The sequence below is a fragment of the Corvus cornix genome, chromosome 4, assembly GCF_000738735.6.
Source record: "Corvus cornix cornix isolate S_Up_H32 chromosome 4, ASM73873v5, whole genome shotgun sequence".
Lineage (NCBI taxonomy): Eukaryota > Metazoa > Chordata > Aves > Passeriformes > Corvidae > Corvus > Corvus cornix.
This window is the reverse complement of record NC_046334.1, coordinates 4,580,433-4,602,502: the sequence shown is the minus strand read 5'-3', so window position 1 is coordinate 4,602,502 and position 22,070 is coordinate 4,580,433. Positions and strand designations below refer to the sequence as shown.

The 22,070-nt window shown below is 42.9% G+C and overlaps 3 protein-coding genes across 4 annotated transcripts in view; 1 reads left to right on the top strand and 2 right to left on the bottom strand.

Annotated features, from left to right (window-relative positions):
* The window catches only part of SPATA5 (spermatogenesis associated 5), a 170,464-nt gene extending 166,126 nt beyond the window's left edge, over positions 1–4,338 (bottom strand). For both annotated transcript variants that reach the window (XM_039550764.1, XM_039550765.1), the window contains exons 1-5: positions 4,179–4,338; positions 3,644–3,768; positions 2,952–3,109; positions 1,715–1,773; positions 905–1,522 (exon numbers count right to left, since the gene is read on the bottom strand). In XM_039550764.1, the coding sequence (XP_039406698.1) occupies positions 905–1,522; positions 1,715–1,773; positions 2,952–3,109; positions 3,644–3,768; positions 4,179–4,311 (1,093 nt within the window). In that variant the 5' untranslated portion in view covers positions 4,312–4,338. The remainder of the gene's footprint in view (positions 1–904; positions 1,523–1,714; positions 1,774–2,951; positions 3,110–3,643; positions 3,769–4,178) is intronic.
* Positions 4,339–4,407: 69 nt separating this feature from the next.
* Positions 4,408–17,349, top strand: NUDT6 (nudix hydrolase 6). Its single transcript, XM_039550769.1, has 5 exons — positions 4,408–4,556; positions 5,494–5,697; positions 10,489–10,544; positions 12,943–12,997; positions 15,967–17,349. Exons 1-5 carry the CDS (start codon positions 4,418–4,420, stop codon positions 16,356–16,358), a joined length of 846 nt encoding a protein of 281 aa, XP_039406703.1. The 5' UTR covers positions 4,408–4,417; the 3' UTR covers positions 16,359–17,349.
* The window catches only part of FGF2 (fibroblast growth factor 2), a 23,983-nt gene continuing 14,286 nt past the window's right edge, over positions 12,374–22,070 (bottom strand). Inside the window, exons 2-3 of the mRNA XM_039550771.1 lie at positions 20,579–20,682; positions 12,374–17,019 (exon numbers count right to left, since the gene is read on the bottom strand). Of these exons, the coding sequence (XP_039406705.1) occupies positions 16,834–17,019; positions 20,579–20,682 (290 nt within the window). The 3' untranslated portion in view covers positions 12,374–16,833. The remainder of the gene's footprint in view (positions 17,020–20,578; positions 20,683–22,070) is intronic.

Here is a 22,070-nt window from a genome sequence, read left to right as displayed (position 1 = left end):
TGATGAGGCAAACTCTGCTGCCACAAAACCATGTGGTGATGCTGGGGTTGGACCAAATGAGCTGGACCGCTCGTGGATGCCTCACACCACCCCACTGACACCTGTGGATCATGGCCAGGAAACAGCCACCTGTGTGCTATACAAACTGTCCCAGCTGAAATCACCTCCTCTCTGAAGCATGTGTGGGGGAAGAGGTCACAGAGAGAAACAAAAGGCCTCCAAGGCATGGTATTAAAGAAATATTTATAGGTAAAAGGCCCTGTCTCACAGTAATGCACACCTAAACAAGGTACACAGCCCTTTGTGATAAATACACAGCACAGAGTCGCAAATATCCTTTAAGTTTTCATATATATTAGCTATAACTTTATGTATGGCAACAGTAATTGTCTTCGGTTTTCCGCCCTGTAATTCCATACTAAACACACTCAGCAGTTTGAGTAAAAAGCCTCAAAGACCTCCTTAAAATTTGCAGGAACACACAGGGATAAAAATAGCAGAAGAATTAATCTGAGTTCTTCTCCATTTAAAGGATATGATTAACTGACTCTACCAACACAAATTTTTAGGACAACACAAACAATTGCACCTTCCAAATGTCCAAGTACAGAAGTCTTTCCTATGTGCTACAAATTCTGCTCATGCATGCTGGAATTTCAGTACAGACACATATTTCTTCCCTGATCAACTGTTTTTCACGTAGGCTAGCCATAACATCTTCACAGTATCCATACAGTATAATTATAAAGCAGTTTGACATTGTTTGGACACACAAGTTTACCAGATCAGTGTTACATAAAATTCATTTAAGTGCATAATCCTGGAGCAATTAGTGTTTAAAAAAAAAAAAAAGTCACGTTATAAAAGAAAGTTAATGAAGAAAGCCATTTCTCAGGCATCATACCGTAACTCTTGAACAATTCAGGTTGCTTCAAGGGCAGTTCAACAGTTTCTCTAATAGTTCTGAGCTGGCCACTTAAGCCTCCTATCATGTCATAGGTGACCCGGGACTCACACTCGCCATCCTCTGCTACACTGGTCCTTGGTTCTATAAAATTGATTTTAGTTCTTGAAGAAATGAAGTAAAAACAATCTGTATTGCTCATTGCTCCAATTTTGCCAGTTAGTGGGAGTCCCTCAGCGCTGGCTTTCCCAGCCACCTCCAGATCCTGGATGAGGTCTGCACCATCTCCCGTGCTGAAAGTTTTGTCTCCCTGCCCAGAGTCTGGACCGCTGGGTGCGACTGGTGAGCCTGGATCCACGGCTTTGCTCGGGGTGCTCATGGAGGCAACCCCTGGACTATCACCGATGTCCATCCTGCCGAGCTGTAAGGACAAATCTAAGGCACTGCTCTCCAAATCAGATCTCTCAAGGTCTGGCTCATTGGAATCACCGGGAATGGCACTGCCCTGTGCAATCAGCTCTGCACCATCACTCCCCTTCACTTTCATCACCACAATGTTGCAAAGTTTGCCATAGTAAGTGAAAGCCAAAAGGTTTCCTGGTAGGACTATTTTCCCATCTATGAGAAGACAAAAGAAGAAAAAAAGACAAAGATGACAACATCTCAATCTACAAAGTGTGAATAAAGTAACATCCCCCATTTTGCCATAAGCCCCTGATTAAGAACACAAAGGGAAAATGTTTGCTCTTGTATCCAGAACTTGATGATTTACTACAAAAATTCTCAAAAGAGAAGCAGCAAAACTCATACCAAGGTTCCTCAGCAGGCACACAGACATTTCCTCAGCATTAACGGTGGCATCTTTGTCCCTGTGGTAGGAAGGGAAAAAGTTGGTTTTCCGAGCACTTAAAAACCAAACCAGAGTCCACAGCACTTCGCAGTCTTCATATCATATGGACTTAACCCCGAAGATATCAGACACATAGTAACAAAAGAAGTGTATCTATGCAATCTGGGGCTACTTTTGTCAAACAAAATGCTGAAATTAACAAAATCCCAAATTACCTTTATCATTTCTTAGAATTACAAATACGCAATGCAGGCTTTTCATCTCACCAGGCAGGATAATCACTGCTACGTGCACTGAATTGAGAAGAATTTAGATCAGGCAGGTCTCTTTCAGCCTTGCAAACACACATACACAACTTCTGTTGATTAAAACAGTGCCTTGAGCACTTGCATATCCACTATCAAAACACAGGTTTTCCCCACAAAGCGTTTTCTAGTCTTTTATGTAACTGGTTCTCAGATTAGACTCGCTTCATCCCTTTTGCAGATGGAAGTCCCCAATTTTTGTAAGCACTCACACCTGTACGTTGAAAAGCACCACACCAAAGGCATTTAAAGCAGATGCAGCTGCTGCAACTCAAAGCGTGAACAACGGGGGGAGCCCTAAGCCTGCAAATCAAAGCCTGTTTCCTGATTTTAACCAACAAGAAAGCAACTCTGTGGAAAACAGGTGTATTCAGTTAATTTAGAGGAGCTCTTAAAATACCATAGCCTTTCCTGATGAGTAAACACATACTCAAATATGCTGCTGGGGCCTGAAGTTAGGGATTGATTCTTTTAACTGGAAGAAAAAGCTAAATTATGCATGCAAGCACTACCCAGAGGTGTTAATTGGCAGAGAATGAACTACACCTGTAAAGCATCTAGGAACTTAGGCAGTACTTGAACAATGGGACTTCAATTTATTCTTTCAGTAAATTATGTTCTTACTTCTTACATGAAACTATGGTTCTCTGGACATCAGGAGGAATTTCTTCATGGAAAAAAATTCTGCAACTGACTGCCTGGGAACTGTGATGTTAATTTATAAAAATGTAAGTGCTAGGACACTTTCAAAAGTAACTGTAAAGTAACTTTATTTAGGACATAACTATAATCAGACTCTGCAATAATCCAAATGCCCACTCTGTGACATGACAAGAGAATGAAGGGAAGTGGATGAATAAAAACTTCAACAGGGCTGTAACAAGTTCCATACCTCAACTTTACACTGACTTCCTCTGCCTGGATGACGGCACCAGTCACAGGCTGCACAGTGACAGTGTCACCTGGATTTACTTTCAGGCTCTTCTGTGTGGTTTCATCCAGCCCAATTCTCCCCCCTGGAAAGCCTGTGGTGGGCCAAGCAGTACAGACCTAGGAAGAGTTTTCAAAGCCAATACCTGTCAGTTGAGGTTTTGCTCCTCCCATTTCCAGTCAAGGTAAACACTGCTTTAATATGCAGGATTAGGTTAAAACCTGGTTCCACTGAGCAAGACACAAGTAGCATCAAGCTCTTAAGATATGATCCACAACACTTTTCAAGATGGAAGGGGTTATATTTTGCCTATAAAAGTGATAAAAGAATTTCACCAGGACTCTCTACACAATCTGAAGATGACTCAAAAGCATACACTGTGCTGACTAGAAAATACTACAAATCCATGAAAAAAGATGAGTAAATATATAACCCATATATTCACATATGACTTATAAATTTATCGAAAAAAAAAAGCAGCTGCATGGATTTTTCCCAATACTGAGAATACAGATGCAACTACAGTGTAGAAAACATAGAAGAGCATATTCACCATCTTTCTCAATGCATGATCCATGCTGGTTCTATTGAATACAACAGGAACACGGTGATAACACGAGAAAAGCACCTAAAGGGACAAGAAAGGATCTCACCTCCTGCCGCCCTTCAGCAGAGGTGAGCAGGGCCGGCCGCCCTATGCAGAGATCCGCAGATTTCATGCTGCTCAGCGACAGCTGCGCCAGCGCTCTGCGCAGCATCTTCGGGACTTTGTCATCTCCTGAAGTTTTCGGGAGGAAAGAAAAAAAAATCATTTTTTCTCCCCTTCCTGTCAGTAAGTCCGGCGTTTCCCGTGCTCCCCGGGAAGCACAACCTCGCAGCCGTCACGGCGCCTGCCCTGAGGGGAGCGCGCGGACCCCCGTGAGGGGCTGCCGGCGGGGCTGGGAACACCGCTGGTCCCACGCTGCTCGGTACTGCCCCTTTCACCGCGATTTAGCTACCGCCGGCACCCTTCCACGGGAATAAGAGTAGGTTTCATGGGGGCTTGGACTGAGAGACCCCCCGGTCCCGCCTTCGTGAGGCGCCGGGAGCGCTGCTGGGCAGGGACTCAGATTCAAAGGAGGCGCCCTCAGTGCGCCGGCTGAGGCAGCGGGGCTGGGGCTGCCCGTTCCCGCCACCCGTACCCCGTACCTGCCTCCACGGCGTCGGTGACGCGCAGCGCCAGCGGCCCGCCCGCGGCAGCTTCGAGGGGACCATCCCGCGGGGAGCCGCCACCCGCGGCCGAGCGCCCCTTACTCTTCCTTCTGGCAGAAGAGGCGGACATGCTGCCCCACGGCCGCCGCAGAGTGGTTCCGGCGCAGAGGTTGGCACCGCCCCGCGGGCGGCCGCTCCCCGCCCCGCTCAGCGCCATGGCGGGGCCGTGGCGGGCGATGCGGAGGGTGCGGGGCTGGGCGGCCCTGGCGGGGCTGCGGGTGAGGCCGGACAAGTTCGGGGGGGTGAGCGTGGACCTGGGCGAGCTGCGCGGGTCCCCGCGGCTGGAGCGGGCTTCCTTCGGGCGGTGGCTGCGGGGCAAGTGCCGGGCGGGGGTCCCGAGTCACGGGGCGGGCGGGGGGCGGTGTGTGAGGGGTGGCGGGGGTCCCGCCAGGGGGCGCTCTCAACCACCGCCTTCCCCTCAAAGACCTTGAGCCGCGGCCGTGAGGTGGAGGGCGCTGGCAGGCGGGAGTAGATGTTGTTCACAGAACCATAGAATAGCTAGGGTTAGAAGGGACCTCTGGAGATCATCCAGTCCAATCGCCCGGAGCAGGTGACACAGGAGTGACAAACCACAGCAGGTGGATTTGGAATGTCTCCAGAGGAGACTCCACGCCCTCACTGGGCAGCCTGTTCCAGTGCTCTGCCACTCAGTGTGAAGAAGTTCTTCCTGGTGTTCAGGTGAAACTTAATGTGTTTCAGTTTATGGCCATTCCTCCTTGTCCTGTCACTGGGCACCAGTGAAAAAGAGTCTGGCATCATTCTCTTGGCACCACCTTTGAGATATTTGTATGGATTGATGAGCTCCCATCTGAGACTCATCTTGTCCAGACTGAACAGGTCCAGCTCCCGCAGTCTCTCCTCATGAGACAGATGGTCCAGACTCCTCATCCTTTTTATGGCCTCCACTGGACCCAGTCCAGTAGTTCCTTATCTTCCTTGTACTGAGGAACTGTCCAGTGGGACAGTTGGTGTCTAGGAGAGTAGATTCCCCTGTTTCTCATGGCAGACCCGTGATGGAAAAGCCATCATTTTGCACATGAACACCAAGTTGTGCCACATAATATGTCAAGCTGGCAGCCTCTGACACTGCTGGCGAGTTTCTCCCACCAACAATAGTTTCACCCTGTGGTAAATGAGGTGAAAAATACAGATTTTTGCACATTACCAACGGCTGTAGTGCGTGGTAAGGCTTAAAACCACACAGGTCAAGGGCAAAGGGGTCCCTGACCCTCCTCGCTTCCCTCTCTTGCAGAGTCCGTGTCTCAGTGGCGGGACGAAGGCCGTGTTGCTGTCTGGCTCCATGTCCCCATCCTCCAGAGCAGCCTTGTGGCGGTGGCTGCTTCCCAAGGCTTTGCTTTTCACCACGCTGAGCAGGGCTCGTCTACCCTGACGCTGTGGCTGGGAGAGGGGCCCAGCAGGCTGCCGGGGTTTGCCACACACCAGCTGGGGGTTGCAGGTGAGTTACAGGAGTGGTTGCACCCACAGAAAGTCTTGAAGGAGCCCTTAGGAGCACGTTCAGTAGGAACTGTTCCTCTGTACAACCAGCATGTGGAAACCAGCTGCCTACTGCATTTTAAAATGAAAAAGTAACCACTGACTTAAGAGAAAGCACTTCTCTGCTCTGTGTGCTTAATATGTGTACCTGCCTAAACTATGCTCAAGTTAATGTGTTTAAATGGGGAAAACTTGACCCAACAAGATTGTTCAGAAGCTAAAGCAACTATTAGACTAAATTGCAGTGGTCTGAAGGCTGATCTAAGCTGTGCCTAGAAGTCTTCAATCCAACCATATATTTTACAAAAAAACCCAAACAAACACCGTAGTCTTAATCCATCTAGACCTCCCAAAACCACAGTAGGAAAGTCATTCCATAACTGAAAAAATTTCTGAGGAACTAGACAAGTCTCCCCTTTTTTAGTTTTTCATATAGCACAGTACAAGGGACTGATGATGAGCCGAAAATACTGTCAGCTTGGAGTTAGCTTCACTGAATTCGAGTGGTTTTCCCCTCTCTCTCAGCAGAGTTCTGCAGATCTACCATTACTTATCCCATCACTCAGTAATCTGTAATTGGAGCTTGGCTTGGACCCTTCATGTACTGGTTAAGGGTTACATTAATGCACAGAAATCACAAGATTGGGGAGAGCAAATCTCTCCAGTTACAACCCTGACTTGTTTGTACTTGGCTCACAGGGACCATGTGGGATGTTATTTCTTCAGCAAGTGGTGTTGAGGCCCATAAACAGCAATTTGAAAAATCTAGTTAGGAAGAACTCACAAAAGATGGTTTGTTCTGTGTAGCAGCAGGTCAGGTAAAAGGAAGTTTGGGGGAAAAAGCCTCTTGAATTACAAAACAGTGATACTGCCACCGGTAGTCTTCTTCCAAGACCAGCAGAGGGCAGGGTGGATGCTGAAGGCGGACTTGGAGTTTGTCAATGGACATGTTGGAGCATGTTTTCCTGAGGTATGGAAACCTCACCATTAAAATATGTGGCATTAAACTGGAACAGGACGGTGCATCCTACTCGCAAATACACCGTGTTACTCCTTGTGAGGAAACCTGACTAAGTGAGAGGTTTTCTGAAGTAGAACTTGGCACAGCTGAAAGTGCTGCTTGAAAGGAGATCATGTAAGAGATGAGTTGAGACCCCTGTGGGCATCAGAAAGGACTAGAAGAAAAATCATAATTCTGAAAGATTTTCAAATAAACATTTAAAAATGTATTTTCAGAGCATAATTTGCAGTTGTGCTTCGAAGCACTTGGCACTCTGCAAGTAGGAGGAAACTTCAAAGAAAAGTTTGGTGAGTGCAGGTATATGGATTTCCTAATTTATTGTACAGGTTTTAAAATTGCACAACATATAATGTATGTGTTCTTTGCTACCATTTTTCAAACCTGTACACTTTTATTCATTATTGGGAATTTCTTTAAAGGAGGTAAATACTTAAGGAAAGCATTTTAGTCAGGTAAACAAGTGTTAAATAATGACTGCTATGTGGGGTTTTTTTCTTTTGTTCCACTCACTGTCAGTGGATCTGGAACACATCCCAAAAACACACTAAGCAGTGTGGATACCACCTGGTAGGTTTATTGCTTTGTCTTCTTTAGGAGGGAGACCCTGGGTAGTGGAAAGGCTCCGTTCTATTTTTAATTCATTTTATTGAAATAATAAATTATTTAAATATGTATATTGGGGAGGGGGGTCAAACTCAAGGCATTTTTATTTCCTAACCAAAAAGTATTTCACAACGTGTCTGTAGTAAATAAAATGAATTTGCTGGTGAGAGTCTATGCCAAAGCTGTGGCCAGTGAAATGCAGGACTCAATCCTCTGAGCATCCTGAAAATGAAAAGCAGAGATGTGGAGAGTGCTTGGCTGGCCAGCAGGAAGCCAGCACAGGGAACAGGTAGCAAGTCTCATTGCCAAGTAGACCAGCAGCTGGTTTTCCTCCTGTCTGGAGTTTCCCACGCAGCAAACACAGCACAGCCAGGGCTTGTGCCTCAGGACCATCCAGCCAAGCGATGACAAAGGTGTGAATAAGCAGGGTCAGGTCATGTTTTACCAGACTGGATGAGAGTGGCCAAGCAGAGAGTAGCAAACGTTACTCATTGGGCTTGGCCATTATTGTTTAGAAATAGTGGAATGTGTGATGTGTCTTCCAGCTAAGTTACTGCATCCGTTTGTAGGCGGCAGGATTTTCCACATGTGTAAAGATACAGAGGAGTCTCTGGTGTATTAAGTGATTAACATGTTTTTAAAAAGCATTTCCAAAATTCTCCACCTCCGAGGAGGATGTGGCCTGCCATCCAGAAAGTGACATGTTTGTAAATATGCCATGTACCTGGCATGAGAGGACAAGCTGAGGAAGGAAAGTAAAAGGAGAGGAAGAAAAATAAAAAGCATTTTCTTCCCCCGCTCATGCACTACAAGCCTTACAATACAGCTGTTATTTGCATTGCTACCACCTTAATCCACTTGTTGAAACAAGGTCCTTGGAGTTGAAGGACTCCTGGAAGGAGAGTCTTCACACACAGAGGATCATCAGCCTTGGCCAATCCTGTTACTTAAGGAAATCTAAAATGAGCAACTGTGAAACTGCACAGGAAGATGGAGGTAGATAGGTTTGGCAAGTCACTTATCAGAAGTGACTTAAAAGTAGTTCCCATTAGAACTATTTTGCAAATAGCTATTCCTGTCTGCTGTTGTTTTCAGTGCAGGCAGTTGTGTCTGCACTCATTCTGTGGTTGACAAGTGCTTTTCAACACTGAACATCTTTGCATGCATTTTTACATCAGTCATAAATAAAAGAGGTAGGATGAAGATAGTTTTCCCCTCCATTACTCATTATCTGGAGTTGGCTAAGGGATTCTTTTTTTTTAATGCTTTTCTTACCTATTTTCCAAAAGAGAACATTCAAAACCAAGTGGTGTTGTAATAGTGATTACTTGGTTGGGTTGCAAGTATAAACCTTTCCAGAAAGTCATCGTGGCACGAAAGTCATCGTGGCACTAGATGATTTAAAGCTCCAGGTGCCACATTTGTAGCAGGAGGGAGAGTTTTAGAAACCACACTTCAGGGCCTGCAGTCAAGCTCTGATCTCACTGGTCACCAGGTGTGGTCCAGCGAGGGAACATGAGACCAGACAGCAAATCCTGCTAGTGTGTTTTCTTTCTTCTTGCTCTGGATTTAGGAATCCTCTAGCAGAGACTCTGATCATCTCACTGGGAATTACACTGCCAAAAATTACATGCACAGGCTTCAATTTCGGGGGAACAGAGGAGAGCAAACACACTTTCTGTTTGATTCAAATGGCAGTCTCCTGCCTTCACGAGCCCTCCGTGATCTCAGCAAACCCTTTGGCTGAGGAATGACTTTTCTAGAAAACAAACCCTCTAATCACAGAGTTCCTCCTGCTTTTCTTACGTTCCCTCTTTTAATCATTACAATAGTTGAACTTGGACACTGCTAAATATTTACAGGAGGAATGAAATCATAAAGTCACAAGCCACAGGGAGGCAGATATGTGACTACCCTCTTAAAGCACGTCCTTTGACATAGCTTGAAGGAGGACTGGTACTTCATCTTTGAAATATTCCTCCTACACATAACTCTGCCATGTATTACTAAAAAACAGAGGTTGTTTTTAGTTGGACACTCATCCTTAATAATTCCTTTCTGTGGATATACTTCCCCATAGCATTTTAAATGCACATGTCATCACAGATGTGCCTGTATCCTCTTCCTCTGGCTATAAAATGACATAAGCTTTTTTTTACTGTTAACCTCTAATTTGAAAGCCATGTATGACTGATGTGGAAGAGATCCTGGCAAGAAGCACCACAGCACTCTTTAAAATCTGAGAAAAATACCTGTTTTAAGGGAAGGACATTTTTAAAGTATGACCAGTGAGCATGACATAATTAAACATGAAAGCACTTGGAGTTCAGAAAGTAGGAAAACTTGTAACCTGAGGGAGAAAGTCATGGGCTGAGCATGAGGACATAAGGAAAAGCAGCACTTCTTAGTCAGACAGGCTTCTTCGTCGAGTGAAAGTGTCACTTTTCCACTTGGAAGCAACACTTTTTGATTAAGAAGTTGGCTCAGATTACAGCACAGTTCCTGTCATGAGTTGTTAGCCGGGTAGTGCGAGTTCAGAGATAGTCACACAGCTGAACATTACTGTACAGTCAGCCCAGAGTACTAAACCTGGTGTGTTATTAACCCAAAACCACTCAAATCTTCACTACAGCAGGTGGGGGGGGGGGGTTTATCATGAATTTCACTGGAGAAAAATTCATCCCCCTTAAGGGTGGCTTCTCAGCCAGAGTCACTGGAAAATTCTGTTATTTGAGGAAGATTACAGGCACGTCTCTGCTGAAGCAAGCAGCTTTGCCAGATTGTTTGGGTAACCCCTTGATCTTGCATTCTTTAGTTCTGATATTAACACAAGCAAGTTTTTCTTTTCATTTCTTGTCTAATCTGGAACTTAAATGTTGCAATTTTTTATCTTGGTACTGCCAACTTTGAATTTTTATATGGGGTACTTAACCTTTTTCTGATATTTTATTGTGCATCCATTTTCCACTGACAAACCACTCTGTGATTCCTCCATACAAACCTTCCTAACTGTACATGTTACCATTAGAGGTTTGTTATGCTTTATCAAAATATGTTAAATTTTGGTTGTTAGGATTGAACATAGTTATCCCAAATGCTTCATCTTCCTCAATATTCTTTCTATACCAGGTGCTGTTCTAGATGAAAGCACTGGGAAGGTGTTGGTTGTACAAGACAGAAATAAGGTATGTTTGTTACAGGATTATAAAATAGAGAAGTTCATTTAGATAAGCCTATTCTGTAGTATAAAACAAAATATATGTTTCTTTTTATTCCACTCCAAAATTGTGATAGTTGAAAGTTACTTCCTTTTACAAGTGTCTTAAACACATCTATCAACAGATTACTGTATTCCATTTTAAGGGAAAAACAACTCTAAAAATCAACAGCTTTGTTATAACTGGTGATTGATTCAGCAGAACTAAGTATCCTTCCTGCTTTGAGTTTTCTGTTTTCTCCTGTACCTGACCCAGGAGTCCCTGATCTTGTGTTTGGATCCATGAAGACCTCTGGAAAACCCCCATGGCTCGAAACAGATTTTGAGAGAAAGATTCTGATTTGGTTTGGTTTCCAAAATTCCAGGCATATCTGTGGCTTTAAACAAGCAGTAGCTTGGTTGGCTGTGACCTGGAGACCACCTTAGTCCAGCAGGCGTAAAGATCTTTAATTTCTCACACACGGAAGCGCTTGCCCTCACTACAGAAAATTCCAGACCAGAGCAGTGCTGTGGTGAGGGTGGCTCGTGTGATGTGGCTTGAGGTCAAGGAGCATCAATCACTGAAAAGTCTTCCAGCCCCTATCAGGCTAACCCAGGTTTTAATTCAGCTGCTGCAGAAAGCTCTCTGGCTCACTGGCATCTGGCTGTGCTACTCCATTTAAGAGACATTTAGCCTCCATTATGCTTTCATTTGCAAGTTAAAGTGTCTCTAGGAGAGTGAGATAATGCAGTTTTAACCTGAAACAATCAAAACCTAGCTAGGTAAACTGAAATACACTTGGATGTATCATTTGCATTTTAAACAGTTAAAACTGTGTCAGTCACTGGCTGCATTCTCCTGTCTTTCCTGAAATAGTTACTAAGACATTGCTCCTCAGGACCCAAAGGATCAGTTCATTAGTAACTACAACACAGATAATGAACTTCAGTGAAAGGGTGTTTTCATAGGCAGGTTCAGTCATACTACATGTTGAGTTTCTAACACAAAAGACAAGGGTGTCTCTCTTCCTCTGAACTTGTTTCCTGTAATTGAAGATGTTTATTTTTCATTTTTGTATTTTATGTTTTTACTTACAGTAAAATGTCGAGGACTTGTCTATAGCATGACCTTCAGGCTTACATTCAGCAATTACCAATTAAAGCATAAAACTACCTCTCATGCTGTAGACTCCAAAAGTGGTTCCAGCTCCAGAGAGTCTCCAGGGACACAACAGCACTTTGTAAACATTAGAAACACAACATTTCTTTACCCTTTACACAAAAAACCAAAAATGTGCATGCTTACCTTTTAGTAAATATCTTAAAAATATATCAGAGTAAAAAAAACTTTTAAACACCTGTTGGAATTTTAAGAGCTGTTTGGGTTTAATTGTGACAGGACAATTCCACAGCACACAAAGATTTCCAGGAACTAAAAGCAAATCTGAAAGCCAGTAGACAAATATATGTGGTTTCCATCTGCACTATTTTTAATCTATTACTTTAAATTCCTATCCAAGCCCTTTAAGAATGCCCAGGAAAAAAAAAATTCCAATGTAGTCGTTAGGGTTTCAAATCACTGGAAAGCACACAGCTTCCCTGCTATGCTGCAAAGACAAAAAAAGCTTTTTTTGCGCCAGTGTACCTTTTTACTGCATTTATTTCTAGGTGAAGGGTAACTTCTTCCTACATAAACTTTTAACAAGGAAAGAAAAGTACACAGAAGTAAAGGTAAAGCCTACAAATCTTTATGCTCTTCCAAGAGATGCAGGGACTGGGACTCCTTTAGCTGTGTGAGTAACAACATCAAGCCTGCACTTCATGTTTTAATACTGAACTTTATTGCAATTCAATAAATGTTTCTATGCATAACTCACACAAAAGCCCTCATTTCTTGTATTCCATGAAAATGACAAGTTACACTAAATGATCATTACAGACACACAGAGACATCTTAAAGCCAGTGCAGTACAGAACAGTACAATTGTAATACCTGTTGGTAAGATTAAATATATATACATTTTTTAAAAGCCAAAACCATGGAAGTGGAATACATTAGTGATTAAATATAAGATTATATAGTTATAGCAGCTTTTTTTTTTAATATTCAGCTACTCTATCTAGCAGCAACGTTGTCTAATGACTGTTGGACAGTTTGTACTTTCAATCAGTAGGTGTTTTGTTCCAATAATTCATACAGACTGTAGCTGTCTCTGATCATCATGTTAGCAGGAATGAACAAGTTCCTACTTTGTAAAATAACAATCTTTGTAAAATAACAATACTGCAACTTCAACAAAAAAAAGTTATGTGTTAATTGTCTCCTTCGTATTAAAGAGTGCAACACAGGCTGACTACTTCATGAATGGGTTTTTCCTCCAATACAGACTGTAAACGCATGGAAATTTCCAGGAGGTCTGTCTAATCCAGGAGAAGACATTGGTAAGTTCTAGGAGAACAGGTCAGACATCAACAGAGTTTACAAAGACATGAATACCACTGAAATACAGGGTGACCCACCTCGCTTCTATGATCGATTGTTTCCTTGAATTAATGGTGAACAGATGGAGTGACACAATCCTGGGACCATAATGGTAATAGCATTATGTTCAGGGTAAAGAAGTTTTGTATTTGTAACATTTACTCTTTTCCACACTTCCTTTTAAGTGCGTGCCTGAGGCCAACTAAATTTTTGTAGGCTAGTTGGATATGCTGAAAAATGAGCCAGAAGTGCAGAGGGTTAAGGTAATCCATATAGAGCCCAAATAAAACTGAAATAGGGAGCTCTTGGCTCACACTGGAATCCAGGGCAGTGACCTCAGAGATGGACTGAGCAAAAATTTCCAACTCGCCCTTTTTACGTGCAAAACAAGTAAATGCACTTGCTTCCTTCCACCCCCCCTCCACTTGATTAATTTGGACTAAAAGCATCTTGCCACAGGGCCAGTGTGAAGTGCAGGGCCTCAGTCTTGTGGGCACCTGCTCCCAACACAGACACAAGGCACTCCTGTGGTAGGAAACAAGGCTGGTTTGAGGAAACTTCTCATTTCTTTCCAACACACCACATGCTGATGATGAGCACTTCTGAAGTTTATCTTCACAGGTGAATGAACAAGGGTGTTTATGAAAAGAGAGAAAATCTGGCTTTTTTCTCCTTGTATCTCAGCCCTTAAAATCATGATCCATAGGCTGTTAATTCTTAAGCTGTTGAGCCCAGGTTTCCTGACTGTTCCATACCTTAGAAATACCTACTGGTTTAGAAGTCTCCCTACAACAACATGTGTTAGGGTTGTATTACAGTTGTTATTTCAATACATGGAAAAAGCTCCTGGTTATCAGGATATGGCTGAGTTTAGTTTTCGTAACTCATGAGTCATATTTTAAGTCTTTCTGTCAAACCTGGTGATGGAAATCAAAAATACTTGCTGGACATTGTAATGTAACGTGGTGAAATGGATCTGTGTTTTCAAAAGAATCCCAAACGCCATGGCTGTTGTCTAGCCAGGCTCATTCTCACTTCTACTGCCAGCAGCAAAAGGAATTTTGTACTCAAGGGAACAACAAAATGACAGCACTGGCATTCCAGTGGGATTCCCTGCAGGGATGCTGCTGCTGAGAAAGCCAGTGGCCATCCCTCACTTACCAGGTGAGATTCTAGCTGGAGCCTGGACTGAAAACCACCCAGGAAAAAAGTCTCTTACAGCTTCCCTCCTGCCACTTATAAACTACAGAATAATAAAAGTTATGATTCTCTGCATCACATATTACAAGAAGGTATAAATTAGTGAAACATACAATATAACAGGGCCTGATCTTCCTTTTTCATTCTTACATCAAACCTTAAAAACTCAAGTCACTCAAGGGACTAAATTTTAAATTGCAATTAAAAATTGCAATTACAATACTTAAAATCCTTTGGTTACATGAAGTAACAACATGCATGGCTGCCTACTTAAATGAGTGCCAACTGACTCATGCAAGTAACACCAATAGTTTCATAATGCAGATTAAGCAAAGTGCACACATTTTTGTATTTCTGAAACTCCAGCCGTAGTGTTTCTTCTAGTTTAACTGTCATTAGATATTTATATATATACACACACATTTAAATAAAAGGGAAATGGCACTTCATCTAAAAGCAAAGCTCAAAGCTTAAATGAAATCCCTAATTACTGCATTTTTCTTAACCACAGCCTGCCTCAACACTCCTCATGATCTCAGTTCACTTCTGTGTAAATACAGCCCCCCTGCCCACTAACAAAATCACCTGCCACAGGGAGTTATTTCCAATATCTGAAACTACCCCTGAAATGTCTATTTTGTTCCCCTCTGACATGCCAAGATGCAAGCTTCCATAGGATGGTGAATCTCTATGGGTCTTTTAAAATGCACTTGCTTTTGGAAGCAAGCCAGCACACATTTCTTACTGAAAATGAACTAACAGGAGCAGGTAACATTGCACAACAGTTCTATCCACTGACCACTCAACCAGACGCGACCAGGTTACATTAATCTGGGAAAAGCCATGTTCAACCTACCAGCAGTTACCCCAGGCAAGTAGGATTTGACTTGGCTACAATGAAACTGCAGACTTTGGGGAAATCAGTGGAATATTAAAAAAACTTATTTGGGACTCAATTTAAGTTGTTACTGAAGAGAAAAATCATCTCTCTGGAGGAGTTCTGGATGGATGGGTGGTTCTCTGGCTGTAATTGCAGCACGCAGACCCTGCAGACCCTTAAAGTTCCTGCTGCGTTTGTGGTGGGGAATGTTAGGACTGACCTCACTCTGTCTGGGGCACACAGAATGTACATGTGCAGCACAGACGCAGCACGTTTCCTCAGGAACAGGCTCTGTGCTGCACTGGTGCTGTGGCATATTTGAAATGTCACCAGACCCTTAAGGTACATCTTGAAAAGGACCTGGCACCACCTTTCACTTTCTGCAAACAGTTTTACACATTTTGTTATCCCTTGGCATGAAAGTGCAGTGAAACTGATCCGATCAAGAGATCTGACATCAGTGCAGGTGCTGCTGCACAGGGTCTGAACCTGAGACCGGGCAGAGACAAGGAGAGGGATAGGGATCCAAAGGACTGCAAAGACAGTGCAGTGCTGTCTTGGATTAATGGATCAGTGGAACCAGCAGCCATCAGTGTCCCTTTCAAATCACACCCTGTACAGCATTACCAAAGTAATTCTGTAGGATATACACAAGAAAGGCACACAGCAATTACTTTTGTTTGGGGACCAAAACATTAGCTTATCCTTGTGTTGCAAAAACAGACTTACATCCTGAAAACATTATGAAGCAAACAGAATGTGTTGAGTTAGAGGCTTTACACCTTTCCAAAAGGTTTAGAGTGCTAAGTTACTCTCAAACGTATTGCAAGGATTGCTCTTTCCACCCAGGAGACACAGCAGTTCGAGAGGTTTTTGAAGAGACTGGCATCAAGTCAGAGTTCAAGTCCATCCTGAGCATCAGGCAGCAACACGAACACCCTGGAGCCTTCGGGAAGTCGGACATGTACATCATCTGCCGCATGGAGCCCTCCTCCTTCCACATCAGCTTCTGCCTGCACGAGTGCCTGCGGTGTGAGTGGATGGATCTGGAGGAGTTGGCCAGGACGGAAAATGCCACTCCCATCACCAGCAACGTGGCCAAGCTCTTACTGTATGGGTACCGGGAAGGGTTTGATAGGGTTGACATAACCATGAGGGAGTTCCCAGCTGTCTACACAGGCCTGTTCTACAAACTCTACCACAGGGAACTGCCCGAGTCCTACAGAAACATGACATCATAGCAACACATTTCACATTTCCTTATAGTAATAATTTAGAATTATTATTGCAGTGTTGCATATTAAAATTATCCATGGACTTCTTTTTAGGTAATTACTAGAAAGTAATTATTCTCTAATAAGCCAAGATATAAATTATTTTTAAAGGTAATGGTTGCCATGAGTGTGCATCAGGTTTGTTCTCTACCCCGTAAAGCAAGCATAAGCTAAATAAAATACATAGATACCTAGCAGAAAACAGAAGTTACTGATCCTGAAAATACATTCCCCAAGTCACTTTACCTCCACACACACTGGCACAGTGGGTTTAAAGAGCAATATAAAGACAGTATGAAACATTCATGGTTTAATCTGGTATCTGCAAAAGTAGTTATAATATCAGCAAATAATTGCTTATATTCTGCTACTTCGGAGAGGAGTAGGAAAGGCGATGTTTTTAGTGCTGTGTGGCACTGGTGTTCAGAATCTGCCATGGAAATCAGCTTTTAGCAGACATGGGAAGGAAAAGGATAGCTTTCTGTCCAGGTCCAGTTTTTGGTCCAGGTTTGTACTGTCCAGTTCTTTTCAGTGCCACGTACCAGTCCGAGTATTTCCGTGACCGGTAAGTGTTATAGTTATTGGATTCCAAACGCTCAAAAAAGAAACATTCTTCTGTTGCGTATTTCTAAAAGGGAAAAGAAAACGCATTACTGGTGTAGCACCACAAATCAATTCTTCACATTCAGGGGGAGTAACTTAACAAGAATATAAGCAGTACCTGTGGTTTTAAGAAATAGAGATTAACTGTTTCACGACTGAAGAAAGATACTTACTGTGAAAATATTGTTAAAACTACCTACAAGAAGAGGTTTGACCTATGGTTCATTTATTGTCTCTAACACAGATCAAGCAGCTTTTTATTTGCTTTTAGTGTGTAATTCTTTGTTCTGATCAGAAAATGTATAAAGAAGCCTTTAAGAACAAAAACTTTAAGCAGAGTATAGACAATTCAGTACAACTGCCCAAGCTGGAAATTCAAGCAGAGACACCATCAAAAAAGGGTGAAGAAAATCCTTATTTCTCCCCAAAGCATACTTGATACCAGTGCTTTCCTACAGGATGCTGTCAATTTTCACATAAACCCCATCATTTAGGTGACAAATGGCAGTTCAGGCTTCATGAACTATGTATTTTTTAACATCTGCCAAAGGCGACATTTCAGGAGCTGGACTGCTTTCCAGCAAGAGCGGGATGCCAGCCACTGCACTGTCAGTCTCAGCACCTGGAAAAACCCTGGATAGCTGTGGTTTTTTCCTTCAAATACACTTCATTCCAGGCTGCACTCAGAGTGCTGATCTGGCAGCAGAAGCGTTCACAGCACTTCGTGAAACACCTGAACTCCACTAACTAAATGCAGGTTATTCTCACAAACATTCTTGGAACACAGTTTTAATCCATAACATCAAAAGACAAGAATTTCCCTTCAGGTCAAGTTCCTGGAGTCTGGTAAAACCTGGCCGATCGCAGCAAAACCACATAAGCATGACAGAACAAACAGGTCATATCCTTAAATAACAAATTATTTATAAATATAATATAATATAATAATAAAATACAAGTTAGTCAAAACTCTTCCTTCCATGGGAAGTTTGGGAAATTTCTTCATTAAATGAAATAATCACATTTCATTCTATAAAGTCAAAGTATTTCATTCTTATAATAAACTTGAAAGTCAAAATAAGCCACATCAGAGGGGAAATGGTTCAGTTTTTCCATCAAAAATCTGATGGAACAAATGCATTTCTGCACAAATATTTCCAGTTAAAAGAGCATTTTCCAAGGGGAGGTTTTGACTATCTGCATTCATAACCAGCCATTTCCTCCAGTGGTAGAGATCTCCTCTCCCCCACACTGAGTCTGTTAGTAAAGAGCAAGAAAATGCTCCATAAAAGCTGCAGCATCCAGGTTTCCAGACAAGAACATGACCCACTGCACCTCCACATAGATCACCAGGGTGAGCAGTGATCCACAGGCTGTGCAGTAAATCATCTTGCAGAGCCCAGCTCAGAACAAACCCTGCAGCATGTCTCAACAAGTAATTACAAAAACATCCAACAAGACGAAAAACAGGCCTGAATAATAATTTGCAAACATAGTTCCAAAGATGTTGATTTATTTGTAACAAGGACACTATGCAAATTGATCCTGGACACTGAAGAGTAATTAAAAAAACCCAGACTAAAAAGGACTGAATAGTACTTGAGTGACTGATGGATAAGAGGACTAAATTACGTGTTTAGAAATGAAAGTTCCATAATGTCTTAAATTTCAGCAGTGTTTCACCATGTGCAATTCACCACAAACATTTCCAGTGTACGCTCTTTGCAAGCTCTCGTGAAACACAGCCCTGCTCGAACTGAACAAGAGACGCTGGCAATTAGAAACAGTTTCCTGATTGTGTTCAGAGGCAGAAAATGGTAAAGGCACAGCCAGCCACAGACTGTTGGAAGTCACAGTGCAGAAATCCTCATGGAAAAACATTGCCAGTGCTACAGAAAACAGCCATGAAATTGCAGCAGCGTTTGTTAGGCTGGTTGGAGGAAAAGAAAAAAATTCTTAAAAGAGTAAGAGGGTTTCCACCTATGCATAACAACGTTGTGTGCAGCAAACATGATTCAAGTAATACCCATTTCCGGAAACAACACAAAAGAAAAAAGTTTTATAAGCTCAAGTGAGAAGCACAAAGTGACCCAACTTTACATATTCTGCGAGAGTAAGTCCGAGTGAACGGATGATACTTTCCGAGCATTTTGCTTTACAGGAACTACAGCTAAAACTGCTGCAAGGGAAGCATGTTCTACAACCAAACCCACCATGCAGCAGCAGGTCAGAAACCCCAAATATAAACACACCCCTGTGTGTTTTGTTTAATTTTACAAATGGTGCTAAACACCCTATTTTGACACTTCGCAGTCGCTCAGGGTACGGACTGCAATTAGAATGGGAAGCCAAATGCCACCGCACCAGCACCACAGGAAATTCCCAATTATCCTTAATTCAAGAATAGCACAGTGGACAACTCCTCACATTTTCTTCAACTGAGCTGTCACACAATATCCGAGTAACTTGAAGCAGGTTCTTTAACTGCATTCCTGAGCCCACACAAAACTCCCTGGAGCCAGAGCAGAGGAGCGCCCCAGGGAGCCCTGCTCCTGTAAAACTACGTTCAGTCTCATTTCATGGAGGCAGAGAAAGGGAATCAGAAGCAATTTCTGCAGCCCCTGGCACAGGTCTTTCATTAGCTGCAGTTCAGTCAGGGTTAGGAATGCACATTGTTAACCCCAGCCATCGGGAGGGAATTGCACAGAGACTGAATGGGGCTGTGTGAATACACCAAAGCACCAATGATTACTGCAAACCGAAATTCTGGCAGAGTAGATGCCCTGCAGTGGTGCTTCACCAGGCACTGAAGGTTAAAATATGGATGAGGGGTTTACAGTGTCTATGTCTCATAAGCAAAATGAATGTAACTGCAGCTCCTAACGCAAATTTTATCATCTGGCTCGGAGAGACATTAACTTCCAGAGTCTGCTGCACACACCGGCTTTAAAACACAGCTAAAAATTCAGCTGATACCAATAAAACACACCAGAGTTTAAACTAAAACTAGTCTCACTAGAGAGCAGTTTAATTTACCCACATTTATATAACTTTTTAAATTTTATCATAACATTTTCAAAAATATTCTTCTTGCCAGTTTTCTACTTAGGAAGTAGAAGTGCCCAAAAAAACCTTGATCCTCTACAAAGGAAAATGAGAAAACAATTTATACAGATTAGTATCACGAAAGTAATTTTTTAAAAGAAATTGGCTTTACTTTCCACTTCAAAGAGGTCTTTTAAAATCACTTTATGTGAAAGTAAGTGAAAGAGGAAAAAATTACTCCTGAGGGTAAAAATACAAACACTCCATTCTTCATTTGTTTTTATAATTTCCTGATCACTGTGATTTTTTTTTCTCAGACAAGCCATTCCTGTTAAATTTTTCAGCTCCTGGGTAGGGCAAAAATACCCAACTCCTCTAGCTCCTATTTCAAGTAATTGACAGAAGCTGTGCAGCGCTCATTTCGCCTGATAAATCCCACACTGAGCAGCTGAGTAACTCCCGCAGGAAGAGAGGCTACTCCACACAGCGAGGGCAGGACACACCAACACACACAGAGACATCAGGAAAGTGCTGCTTACCAAGGCCAGCAATCTGCCATCCTCCTTCATGGCCAGGAAGCGATTGGCACTGACACCTTTGATGGACACCACTCCTCGTTCCTCCGCCTGAAGCTGCAGCTTGACTGCGAACAAAAACAAAAGACAAAAGGTTTCATAGCCATCGTGGGATCACAGCACTTGACAGTCACTGCTTCAAACCCTGCACCATAGAAAGCTTCAGCTTGCAATGGGAATAAATTTTCAACCTTTGGCTTTCTGAATCCATTTTTATAAATGGCAATGGTGAGATTGAGTTATTCCATCTTCATTTCACAAAAAGGCAACTTAAAAACCCATTAAATTCCTTGAAAGCCCACTTAGGGCACAATCAACTGCTCCCAGAAAATAGAAATTTTTCACGGCAGTTTTTCCAGAGGTATCTCTCAATGTTTGCGCAACAGCATCGGACAGTGAACGTACACAGCTCTGTACAGGCTGTCGGCGAGTCTGGGCTGCAGCTGAGACTATTCAGGTCCGTATCACTGCCTAAGGGTTCTGGCAGTTCCCAACAGAGAAATATCCGTTAGTTTACCTCATCCATCCAACAAGTGGGTGGAACAAACAAACAGAACTGCAGCAATAGGTGAAGGCAGCAAAGGCACAGGAAACAGCGTTACACAAATCAGGAACGTGTTTTGCTTCAATTAAAAGAAATTAAAGATTGTATAGAAAGGAAAACCTGTAAGGTCCTATCACACAGCTTTTAGCTACTACCTGTGGGTTACTAGCACAAAGCCTTAACTGATTTCTGTAGCCACAAATCAAACTCGGTAGTTTGGATGAGCATCTGAAAGCTTCCCCTTCTGCCTGCCCTTGCCCGTTGTATACAACATCTCGGGCAAGAGCTCCCTTCACCCACCTGCTTTGGTGCAGCAGGTACTTTATTCTGTTTGGAGATGCAGTTTTAAATAGCTTGGGCTTTTCAGCCACCAGAATAAAAGCCTGAAGTGACTGTAAATTTTGGAGAAAGAGCATCTCTTGAGATTCAGAGAGAGGTTGTTGCTTATTTGGCTTTTTGTGGAAGGGAAAGAGACAGCACTGAAGAAACCAACCAAAACTCCTACAACAGGAATACAGGGACATGAAACTGTTGGGGTAATTGCTGCAAACCCTTTTTCAGGGTACAAGTAAAAAGTCAGGCGCAATTTCATCTCAGAATCAAGTATCCAAAATACAGCCCTCACAAGTTATGAGGCCAAAATCAGACTTGTGAACAGCTCCAAACACTTCAGTGTAACTCCTTAGCCTCTGGGGAAGCTACAATGTGGAAAAGTGCTCTGGGCAGGGACTGTGGGAAATAGACTTTTGAGATGTGCCCAAGCACACAGCTTTCACCACACACTTAACAAGAAACAGCTGTGGAACAGCTGAAAATTAATATTAATTACTGTAGTACTGACTTATTATGCTTCATGACTTTCTCTGGACAAAAACACACACGAAATCCTACAACATCACACCAGGCCAGAAG